General features: G+C 38.8%; 1 protein-coding gene across 1 annotated transcript; it reads right to left on the minus strand.

Moving 5' to 3' along the window:
• Positions 1-361: 361 nt before the first annotated feature.
• On the minus strand, positions 362-12576 carry LOC109989719 (potassium voltage-gated channel subfamily S member 3-like). The gene is made up of 2 exons (XM_065966038.1): positions 12334-12576; positions 362-6615 (listed from the first exon to the last, which is right to left on the minus strand). The coding sequence occupies exon 2, from the start codon at positions 6545-6547 to the stop codon at positions 5246-5248; it is 1302 nt and encodes a 433-aa protein (XP_065822110.1). The 5' UTR covers positions 6548-6615; positions 12334-12576; the 3' UTR covers positions 362-5245.
• Positions 12577-12842: the final 266 nt, after the last annotated feature.

Raw genomic sequence — 12842 nt, forward strand, 5'->3', positions numbered from 1 at the left:
ACACACACACACACACACACACACACACACACACACACACACACACACACACACACACACACACACACACACACACACACACACACACACACACACACACACACACACACACACACACACACATATTATTATATAAAGTTCATATGATGGAAAATCAAACACACATTAGATCTCTCAAATGTAGTGTAATGGTGATATAAAACCACTAGAGGACAGAAGTTTGTAATGAAGGTGACTGTTTATAAGCAAAATAGACCCCCCCCCCCCCCCCCCCCCCCCACACACACACACACACACACACACACACACACAACCATCCCACCACCCCACCAACAAAAGTTGTCCCATCATGACAGTCATAATGTTTAATCTTCTTTAATAAACTCCAGAGGGGCAGACACCACTTTACACTTAAGTCATAATTCTTTGTGCATTATATTCAGGTATAAAATGACATTAATATGATGTTGGTATTTTTCCAGTTCCTGTAATGTTTTAATAGCATTTGTTTTTGCATTCGTCAGCTGTTAATCACAAAGGCAGAAAATTTAATTATTCCATGCTTTGTATATAAAAAGTGTAGCCCATATATGTAATCCTCCTTTCAATTTAAAATAAAAACTTTGGGTCTGTCTAAATACTGCAGAGCAATGTACTACACACTTATTAAGAGAGGAACAAACTTTTAAAAAAGACTCTCAGCTGCAACAAGAGGAAACTTTTAGTCTCTCGATCACCACTGACAACAAAAACATTCACGTGTTTATAGAAACCAGAACATTAGATTTATTGTTGCTGTACATCATTAATATTATTCTACTTAAACCGTGGAAAACGGAAATTCAAAGAGTCATTGGATCAAATCACGAGTGCCTACTGCCCCCATGAGGACACAGAAGGTAATTACAACTTAAGGGTTAATAGGCATTATTTCATTGTTTCTCATGATTGAATACATACTTAATCAAAAAATAGTAATACATTTTATTTAAACAGCCATTTACAACATACTTAAAGACAGGGTCACATTAAAAGGAAGAAAAGACAATAAATACACAACAAACAGGAACATCAGCAAATGAAAGCAGTTCTCAAAAGGTGGGTATATCGAGGGAGTCAACACCATCAGTAGGCTTTCTGTGTTTTTGTTTTTGAATGAAGCTCTCAGTTGTGTGTGTGTGTGTGTGTGTGTGTGTGTGTGTGTGTGTGTGTGTGTGTTGAAAACATATTTGTCTTTCGACCATTTTTTGAATCCTTCCATGACCCCTCTGTTCTTTGACTCCTACTGTACCTTTTGTTTTGGACTCTGAGTCCATGTTTGTATTTCATTTTGATAGAGTCAGTGTGTGGTTTTAAGGGCTATGCTCATGTGATACCTCTTAGTAAAAGGTGCAGTGTTTTGTTAGTTCCCCAACTTGCGACCTCTGTCGTTCAGATTTTGTATTCTGGGGGGAAACGTAACATATTGGCCCCCTACTGGTCCTACTGGTACATGTCACCCCTCACCCTCTCTCCCTAATTTCCATCTCTATCCACCTTCCTATCTCTATAATAAAGGCACAAAAAGCCTTAAGTCTTCTGGAATCTGGAAAAGGTTTCTTTGTATGTTCCTGAAAACTAAAGGAGACACAGCTTTTGCAGCCAGGACTGTGACGCTCTGATCTTGCTGAGGAAATCTGATAATTTCAGTCACTGATCTTTCTTGTATTTCATCATTTTATGTATTAGAACATTCATATTTTTCGATGGCAGCAATAAATGATTGTCTGGGACATTATGTGCTTTTTATTTCATTTCATAGCAACTTAATTTTGTCAATATTTCTGAATGCAAGAGTTTACAAGTAAAGGGCTTATCTTTTCCTGTTGGCCATCACTGTTTGTGTGTTTCCTTTTCCCCTGATAACTTTGTCCTTGGTTTCATTTTTGTGCCCTTGTGAAGGGCTTTGTATCAAGCTTGCTCTAAATACAGGTTATTAATATCAGTACATGACTAAGAAACTACAGTAGGAAGCAGGACGTACAGAGTTCTTTTCCCTTTCCTGTCAGGAACATGTCCACAAGGATTAAATCGATTTCCCCCATGATATCTGATTACAGATCTAAATACACACCAGCTTATTTGCTGCCTTTTTTTTATTCTTCTTTGGTCCGACTCTGTTTCAGGTCATGTTTCAGCCACAGTGCAGATTTTTTTTTTTCACTGTTAAAAAAACAACATTTCAAGATCTCACCCTTCATCTGAACACCACACGTTCACTGGGAGTGATTGTGTGAATGTGCTGAGTAAGCGCAACAGCTGATAACCTCCACAAGGGTAATTAGAAGGAAATTGATTTCAGCTTTGTAAGCCTCAGTAAAACTAGCAAAGCAATAAAAGGCTAACAAGCAGGGCTAATAAATATTAAACATGGCGGTATAGAGATGTGTAGCTTATGTTGTTACTGTGGAGCTGAAGGAAGAAACCACAAAGTGTTCAAGAGGAAGCTGTGAAAAGTGCTCTTGGATGCATTTAACCTCCTACTTTCAGAAAACCAAACACTGAATATTTTAGTACCATGTTTGATAGAGAGACGGATAAAGATGTTTGTTTGTTAAACTTTCAGAAAATAAGGAGCCCAAGGCTGCAGATGAAACAGAACTAATAATGTGTTACTAAGTTGGCTGGAGAATGATTCCTGATCAGATTCTGATCAAGTTAAAGCAGTAGTTCTCAAACTGTGGGGGGACATGATAGAGGCCCCCTCTATCGGGGGGCAGTCTGGGCCCCTCATTGAAATCTGATTGGACACCCCAGGTGCTATACTCCAAAATCTCAAACTATAGTTCGCAATTTTGCCTCACCAGAGGAAGGACGTGTTTTGACTGAGAGTGGCTTTCTTTACATTTCAGGGAGGTAAATGGTAAATGGACTTGAGCTTGTTTAGCGCTTTTCTAGTCTTGTGACTACTCAAAGTGCTTTTACACCCCATGTCACACCTACACATTCACACACTGATGGAAGAGGTTTATAGGAAAGTGACTATCAAAGGTAATTCTTCTGTAGATGTTGGTTGTTCGTCATATAACAAAGAGTTAGGTCATTTACCTGCTTTTTGTAAAGTGTCTCGAGATAACATTTGTTATAAATTGGTGCTATAAAAATTAAAACTGATTGATTGAATTAAGATTTCAGGTCAGCCTGCCCCAGAAATCTTCCTGAGTTGCTCTTTCTTACATGTCCCTCACAACAGGAAGTTTTCCCTCAAGTGCAGAGAAGAAAAGAGTATGAACAAACATGCATGACGATTGGCCTGCTTGCATGTAGTGACTTTTACTGAATATTACTGTTCACACATCGGCTCAACCCTGACTTCACACTAGATTTCTCTCGGGTGCAGGCATGAAAAAGTCTGGGGGTATCAGAAGTCTTGTGCATGTGTAAAAACAGCACAATTATACAACCGTGCTGCAGGTTGCTGCTGTTGTTAAATCAAGTGTAGGAGCACATTTGGAAAATGTATGAAAAGGCAACCAAATCAGACATAGTGTATCAACAAATAAACTATTCAATTATCATTTAGAACATTCTTACAACTTTCTTAACCTTACTGTGTTTTTAATCATCATGTAACTCACTTGACAAAAGTTCAGAGGGACCGAAACGTTGTGATTTTTCTAATAAACTGGTGATACTTAGCAAGAGTAGTGTGCATCATTTTTTTTCTTTTCAAATCATCATATGTCTAAAAGAATTATCAAATGATCCCTTTCTGATGAGATCCATCAGACAGTAAAAATTCTGGGAGCAGAGGGAGGGAAAAAAATTGAAGTTTTTCAAAAGAATTCAACAATAATTGCTTTTAAATCACGGTCAAAATGATTGTAAAATGTGGCCTTATTTGCATGTGAGGTATTTCCTTTGCTCTCTTTGTTTATGGTGCATCTTATCAGTCTTTTAGTCACCCTCTGTTAAAAATTAGAGTAAAATCACAGTCTCTATCTCTGTGTTAATGTAGTATTTAAAAAAAACATTCTGGCTGTCCTTCAGTTCTGACAGATATTGCTGACAGGGAGTTTTTCTAAGAAGTAATGAACTCAATCAGAGTGCTGTGTGACTTTGAGTGTAAAGGGCCGGACGCGTGGAGGTGCGACCCGAGCGTAGAGGGTGACCAAACCCCTGACTGCTGACGTGGACGTTTGTTGCAGGGCTGAGGACAAGAGGTGCTTAACAATTCCCTGACAGATTCCGGCTGCATGTCACAGAGAGAATAATCTATGTAAAAGACCACCACCTCATCAGGCAGTTACTGTCGAGGCGTAAACAGGTTGAATCGAGAATGGAAAATGTTGTAGTATTGGTGTCTTTTGGAGGGCATCTCAGATGTTCGATGATCGATTGGCACATTCTTATCTGAGGAACAGATAAGAGATAAAACACCGGTGTTGATAAAAGAAACTGTGGCACAAATGAAAGCATCAACCCACAGCACCTTCAAAAAGTTGCACACACACTGTATCCACACTAATGTGAAATATAACGTTTGCACAGATCATTAAAAACACTCGATACTCATCTGGAGATGAATTGTGAATTCAGCTCTTTGTGAGGGTTTTTATTGACTTTTAACTAATTGTGGAGCCGGGCACATTGATTTATTAATCACGACACTGATGACCAAACAAAACAGAAAGAATCCTTTCCATTGGATTGAGCAGGTAAAAGCCTTTTGACATCAAATACAGCAGCGACACGAGAAAGAGATGCATGGATGGAAAGCATGATGTAACGGCATGGCAGGAATGGAAATGAGATCAGAAAGAGGACATTACAAATCACAGAATGCAGAGTCATCTTCGCAGTCAGCACAAACTTGTAAATTGTTCAACCAAATTCCAGCAAGTTTCTCATGATTTTACTCCGTCATTAAAATTCATCAGCAACAAGGAAATATGTTGAAAAAGTATTTTAGTGTTTGGCAAGCAAACACTTCCCGTTTCCCCTCTCGTCTTTGTTAAGGTTTAATACACTTAAGATCAGGTAAGCTACATGTTTAGCATTGGCAAACATTTCCCAATATAATAAAAGGGATTTGCTTGACTTTGATTACTCAGCCCGCCTTGATTTTAGTCACATTTAAAACAATACCATAGGTGCAGCTAATCCATTGACCCTGTTCATGTGTTGGGTAAGGGGTTCTTCTTCTAAAAGAATGAGTTCAGGGTTGGTTAATAGTTTTGAAACTCCTGTAACTCATGAAGATAATTCAGTTCATGCTCTGTCTGTGCTCTATGTGCTTCTGCCTCTGGTAATACTTGGAGAACTTGTTGAAGATGTTGGTAATGGGCAAAGCCACAATCAGCAGCCCACAGACGATGCACAGGGATCCTATGATCTTTCCTGCAAGCGTGACAGGAAAGGTGTCCCCGTAGCCCACCGTAGTCATGCTAATGGTAGCCCACCACCAGCCAATGGGGATAGACTGCAGCTCTGACTCCTGAGATTCTCTCTCCACAAAGTAAATAAGAACAGAAAATGTGGAAATGCCAACAGACAGGAAGAGCAGCAGCTGTCCGAGTTCGTTGGAGCTGTGTTGCAGCGTCGCACCGAGAGAGCGAAGACCGGCCGAGTGCCGAGCCAGTTTCAGGATGCGAAACACTCGCATCAACCTCAAGATCTGAACCACTTTGCCCACATTCTCCAGTTCGTTGTTCTCACCTTCATCCATTACGTCACAGGCTAAGGTGACGTAGAATGGCATGACTGATATCAAGTCGATGATATTGAGAGTGTTGCAAAGGAACTTCCTAGCGGATGGTGCTACAACTAAACGAAGAACAAACTCTGCCGAGAAGTAGAGAACGCAGATGGTCTCAAAGAAGGTCAACACCGGGTTCTCAATCTTCTTCTCGTTGGGATCCATTTTATCGGGGTCTGGCATACTGTGGACACACATAGCAACAATAGAGACGATGACAACACTTAGGGAAACTACAGCCAACACTTTGGCTGAAGTGGAGTAACCCGGATTCTCGAGCCGGATCCAAATATTCCTGCGAACATCTGCACACCAGGAACCCTCGAACAGTTCCCTGTCGTCCTCTGACACCGACAACGAATCGATGGATAAGTCCGAGCCTTGGAACTGCACATCATTACTCCCCTGATCCCAGCTCTTATCCTCAGCCTGCTCCATCAGTTCATAGAATTTGTTTGTGCAGCAGGTGTCCAAGTGGCGCTCCTTGATGCCCCAATACTCGATCTCTTGAAAAAACGAGAGTATGCACAATCCGTCCACCAAGTGCATTTTCCCAGTGAGGTAAAAGTTGAGAACGTAGCAGAAGAATCGGGGATTCCGGTCAAAGTAGTACTCCATCTCAGAGGGACTGAAGTCGTCGCAGAGCTCCAGGATCGCTTCGCTGGAGCTGCAGCAGAGGAGGCGACCCAGACGAGTCTGCGGGAATCGTTTTAGAACTTTGTGCTCCATCCGTTGCCTGAAACCACCGACGTTGACGGTGATGCAGCGATCGTCAGGGCCGTACGGTCGAAGGATCTGTCCATACACCATGATGGGAGCAGCTGATAAAGAGGTGGTTGAGATGTCTCTAGTTACAAAATTTCAGAGGGGGTTGTTGCCTGCACACAAACACATGGAAATTAGCACAGCTCGCGCCTTCTTGTTTGTCATTTGATCACATTGAAGTGTGTTACTTTGAGGCCGTCAAGCATCGAGTTGCATCTGGGTTTCTGTGACATCCTGTATGGGAATGATTGAATAACAGCATCACTTTCTATGGAGTCTTTGTTTGCAGTCTACAGATAACACATTTCCTTTTGCCATAAAATATATATAGATGCAATTTATTTGCTTCACAAGCTGCATATGTTATAAATTATGAGAGGGTAAGCCTCTTGTACCTCTGTGACCATTAATTAAAGTCATCACAGGGCCAGAAGTTAAAGAATAGTTCACATTACTCAGTCTGTCTTGGACCCAATCAAATGTAGGAACATTTAAATGCAATGTGGAAAGCAAACCAGAGGAATGGAACTCATCATTTTTTTTTAAATGCCAAGTAATTCACTGCCCTTAAGTTTTAAATCTTATGTGAAGTTGTTCATTTAAATCAATGTATGATACACACATAACTTGATTGTGGATCTGAGCAACTTTTTGGAAACTGTTTTGTTAAGGCGGTAGATATGGTGTAAAATATGCCAGTGTTGTAAGGGCAAGATGAGTCAATGGTTCAATGTAGCACCACGAGTTTCCATATAGTGGCTTTAGATTTCGAGATACTCCTACCCTAGGTAGAACAAAGCATAACCATATTTTTTCACAACTTGAACATGTCTAGTTTATGAAATGGATGGTTGTATAAAAATATTTTACTGCAAAATAACTTTTTTGGGATATTTTATGCATCTTACCAAAAAACAAAAATAGGTCAAATTAGGGCTTCTCCAAAAGGGACAGCTCTAGCCTTATCACATGTATCTCTGGGAATCAGAATCAAAATTACACCAAATAGGGACAGGATGTTCACAGATAGTTATTAATTTCAATTATGTAAAGTTTTTATCAATATCATTTTCAATTTTTTTATTTTTCACACTTAAACACACAGTTAGTTTGGGCCGAATTTGAAAATTGAAACAAAAATTCAAAAGGTATGTATATCAAAGTCTGTCATTTTTTAAGTAAGGACACCAAACATTAAAATATGTAATTTGTATCTTCTTTAGACTGTTATCTCAACATAAAAGCAAGTTATTTGACTTTTCACTTGACCCTATGCTGTCACCAGCCCCTAACAGGAAACTAGTGCTTATAACTATATATTTGGTTGTGTTTTCTACATTTGGCTGTGTACCATTTAAAGTAGTTTGTATTTGTTTGTGGTTTCTTTGATTTGGTTCTGTTGTCTTGATCTAATTATGGTGTCTTGATTTGGTTGTAATGTCTTGATTTGGTTGTGGTGTCTTAATTTAGTTGTGGTGTCTTGATTTAGTTGTAATGTCTTGATTTGGTTGTGGTGTCTTGATTTGGTTGTGATGTCTTGATTTGGTGGTGTCTTGATTTAGTTGTGGTGTCTTGATTTAGTTGTGGTGTCTGATTTAGTTGTGGTGTCTTGATTTAGTTGTGGTGTCTTGATTTAGTTGTGGTGTCTGATTTAGTTGTGGTGTCTTGATTTGGTTGTGATTTCTTGATTTAGTTGTGATGTCTTGATTTAGTTGTGGTGTCTTGATTTAGTTGTGGTGTCTTGATTTAGTTGTGATGTCTTGATTTAGTTATGGTGTCTTGATTTGGTTGTACTGTCTTGATTTGGTTGTGGTGTCTTGATTTGGTTGTGGGGTCTTGATTGATTTGGTTGTGATGTATTTATTGATTTGGTTGTGATGTTTTGATTTGGTTGTGGTGTCTTGATTTAGTTATGGTGTATTTATTGATTTGGTTGTGATGTCTTGATTTAGTTGTGATGTCTTGATTTGGTTGTGATGTCTTGATTTAGTTATGGTGTATTGATTGATTTGGTTGTGATGTCTTGATTTAGTTGTGATGTCTTGATTTGGTTGTGATGTCTTGATTTAGTTGTGATGTCTTGATTTGATTGTGATGTCTTGATTTAGTTGTGATGTCTTGATTTGATTGTGATGTCTTGATTTAGTTGTGATGTCTTGATTTGGTTGTGATGTCTTGATTTAGTTGTGATGTCTTGATTTGATTGTGATGTCTTGATTTAGTTATGGTTTATTGATTGATTTGGTTGTGATGTCTTGATTTAGTTGTGATGTCTTGATTTAGTTGTGATGTCTTGATTTGGTTGTGATGTCTTGATTTAGTTGTGATGTCTTGATTTGGTTGTGATGTCTTGATTTAGTTGTGATGTCTTGATTTGGTTGTGATGTCTTGATTTAGTTGTGATGTCTTGATTTGATTGTGGTGCCTTGATTTGTTTGTGATGTCTTGATATGGTTGTGTATCTTTGTTTGGTTGGTTGACTTTGTTGATGGTTTTTTTCTGCAGCAATTGTTTTCTTAAAGCTCTTTTGAGATAAGAGGTCGAACTTTGTTCCCAGGGGATGCTTAGTGTGACACAAAGGTTTTTAGTTGCAAGGTGTTAAGCTCTCAGGTTCACAGTCAAGTGGAAATCATCCTTTGTAATTAGCATTTAAAATCAGACGTCATTATATATAATGAGGTAAAATAAGTGTATAAAGAAGTTTCTTATAAACACGTTTGCATGATTATTATCCTAATTCACCTCACACACATTTAAGCCATCATAAGAATTGTTTTGTATCCCAGCTCCATTGGTTGCCTGATAAATCATTCAACAAAAATAGCTATTGTAGCCTTTTTTTTAAAACACTTTATCATACTTAGGGTATTATAAAAACTATCCCTTCATCCAGTGTATCCTCTGGAGTAACTAGGGTTCATCTTAAAAGCAGGAGATATGGTGACTACACACCATCTTTATATGACTGAAATACATTTAAAAAAAAAAAACTACAACAGGCTGTATGGCCGATATACAAATAAACTATATATAGTATATTTAATTTCTAAGAACTCAAGGTTATATATATCAATACTGTTTTTTAGTTCATTAATATTTCACAACTGATGGCAAGACAATGCTTTAATTTTTTAGAATGAAATAGAAACAATGTCATAGGTGACAATATTGTTGAAAGCAGTGGGTTGACTCTGAGTGTCATCATATAAATCATATGTAAGACAGAAAATATGAGACAAAATGTATTAGGAATAACTATAAAATGTTTAATTATATATATATTACAGAATACAATTATATTGTGTCTTGTTGTTAAGTCTTAATCTATTGTTTGTGGCCACCTCCTCCCACATACACATCCATTGTACCAGGTCGCCCTGAAATCCTGGCTGCACTAGTTTCCTGTTAGGGGCTGGTGACAGCATAGGGTCAAGTGAAAAGTCAAATAACTTGCTTTTATGTTGAGATAACAGTCTAAAGAAGATACAAATGACATATTTTAATGTTTGGTGTCCTTACTTAAAAAATGACAGACTTTGATATACATATCTTTTGAATTTTTGTTTCAATTTTCAATTTCCGCCTAAACTACATGTGTGTTTAAGTGTGAAAAATTCAAAAATTGAAAATGGTATTGATAAAAACTTTGCATAATTGAAACTTATAACTATCTGTGAACATCCTGTCCAAATTTGGTGAAATTCTGATTCTGATTCCCAGAGATACATGTGATAAGGCTTGAGCTGTCCCTTTTGGAGAAGCCCTAATTTGACCTATTTTCGTTTTTTGGTAAGATGCATAAAACATCCAAAAAAAGTTATTTTGCAGTAAAATATTTTTATACAACCATCCATTTCATAAACTAGACATGTTCAAGTTATGAAAAAATGTGGTTGTGCTTTGTTCTACCTCGGGTAGGGGCCTAAGTTCCTCTACTAGTAGTTTGCATCAGTGCAGAATAACCCGTGTATTTGCATATTGTTTTCTGGCTGTACAAAAGAATCAGTGGCGCTGATAAGATTTACAGACAAAACAAGTCAAGGAGAAGTATCCAGAACAGGTTATGCCATCACAGCAAAACATCAGTCTTCTAATCTTGAAAACTGGTCCAAACCAAAAAGCAGGTTCATTCAGTTTATGTTGTAGAAAAGTGCATTTGTTCTTCCAATAATCTGAGAGTCTGAAACTTCTCCTTCAGGAGCTACTGCCCTCAGTGGACAGAATGTCGTGAAATTCAGATTCTAACTGCCTCTGCATTTTCATCCACAACAAGTGCACAATAAATCCTGTCCCAATGTACATGTTTATCTCGGTGCATGTTGAGCCACAAGAAAACTTTTTTTTAAGATGGTTATTTGTCTAAAACTACAATAATTACAACTCTTCTTTACATTTCTATTAGGCTCGCAATATGAGCTTCAGCAATAAACACCAAGCAAAAGTCTGAAATTATTGTATTAAATTAAACAAGTGATTTTATTTCAAGAAGAAATGACTGCTCACTCAGTTTGGGCACATTCTAGCTGATTGATGCAGACCCAGGTATAACGGCCGTGCTTGAACACCATGTCGGTGCAGTCGGATGAAGCTTCAGCTAAATTTCAGAAACTCTCAGATTAATGGTGCCAATTTAGTGGTAAAAAAAACCCCAACTGCTTTCTGGTTTCAGGAGGGACAAGATATATTGCAATGTCATTTTCCCCAATATCACGCAGCCCTACACAAAAACCTGAAGTAAATTACAGCTATTACTTGAGAGAAATTACCTTTTATTTTGCAGTAAAATAAACTAGTGTAAAAAGGAGATAATGTTACCTCCTTCTTCCCTGTTTTGCAGGCAGGGGCGTTTTTGAGATATTTCTAGATGTGTTGAATTGCAACAGAATACAACACAAGCTATAAAGTCAAGAACAGTTGATTTTTAAGAACCTTAAAAAACTACATTTAAAGTGTAGGCCTGCCAACGGGGACGGGGAGCATAGCATTCTTGTTTTTAGTTATTGACCTCCGTGATATTACTATTTTACATGCAAACTAACTTTGTGCTCATCCACAGCTCTACACTTGCTGTCACTCCTGATTGTATACAGGCACTGTCTTACTAGTGTTGTATTACGCGCGGTGAGATAGCGTTTCAAATTGCTGTGAAACGCCAAGCCAAGTGTTACACGAGCAGTATGTCTGTCTGTGAATGTGTGTGGGTGGGGGAGCGAGTGAGGAGAGAGAGAGAGAGAGAACGAGGCGAGTGTGTGTGTTCGGCAAGTGTGTGGGAGTGGCACGTTATGATGCCGGGGACCGGAGCAGGATAAGAAATCAGAGTCATGATGTTAAGTGCATGTACAGTTCAAGTTCTGAGAGCGTAATAAACGGCCCGGTACCTCAAAATAACAAGCCGGACTCTCCGTGTCTGTTTACGCCTTGCTGCACCCCAGTGAAGTGACGGGGGTTAAGCCCCGAAGTTTGAGGACTAAAACTTCGGCCCTGGAGCAGACCAGTAAGTCTCCCCTGTGCGCCCTGACCACGGTCGGAACGCGAAGCATGAAGGTTAACACAAGGTCAGAGTCGACACGTTTTCCTGCAGCAGTACGAGTGTTTCAGACTCTTCAGGAAGTCTCCTTTGCGAGACATGAAAAGTAGAAAACTTCAGTTGAATAAAAAACAGACTTCGTGAGGCAGTAAAGAGGGCATAAGCAATGAAGTAATTTAAAAATGGTGCAGATCACACAACTTTACGCACGAATGTCAACGGTTGTAGCAAAAGGAAACAAATGTCCAGCTCATGCATGTCTGCGTAAACTTCAAAACACGAGGAAATGATGCTGGGAGCTTACCTGTGCATGGCGCAGATGTCCTGTGTGTGGCTCACTTTGCTCAGTCTGAGGTCTTGCTGCACATTGCAGTGTTGTGAGAGCAGCGCGGGGCGGAACGCAGCTTCGCAACAGGACAATATTGATCACCATCTGGCACATCATCTCCCCACCACTAACAGGCTGTTAAACAGAACTCGGTGAAACTTAGGTGTGTAATGTAGGGCGCGTCCTGTTCATTTAAGGTGTGTCTAATTTATCTCTGTTAATATTTAATGTTACTGTAGGCTAAGTGCTCACATTATTCTTCAGGGCTTCTTCTTGTTTCTCATCTGTTTTCATCTCACTGTGGGTGTGTTCCGTGGCATCTGTTAGCTGGGCTCTTTTTTTTTTTTTTTTTAAGTCCCATTATAAACTTTTGAGGAGAAAAAACAGCAACACTGAAAGACTGCATAAGAAAGCTGTTTGAATAATTATATTCAAAGAAATGAGATGATAGCATGTTTCAACTTAAAGTGTATAAATCACCTCCG

This window comes from Labrus bergylta, chromosome 18 (assembly GCF_963930695.1).
Source record: "Labrus bergylta chromosome 18, fLabBer1.1, whole genome shotgun sequence".
Taxonomy (NCBI): domain Eukaryota; kingdom Metazoa; phylum Chordata; class Actinopteri; order Labriformes; family Labridae; genus Labrus; species Labrus bergylta.

Bases quoted from the DNA above. Each gene is read 5' to 3' on its own strand.
- LOC109989719 (XM_065966038.1), bottom strand. From the start codon at position 6,547: ATGGTGTATGGACAGATCCTTCGACCGTACGGCCCTGACGATCGCTGC.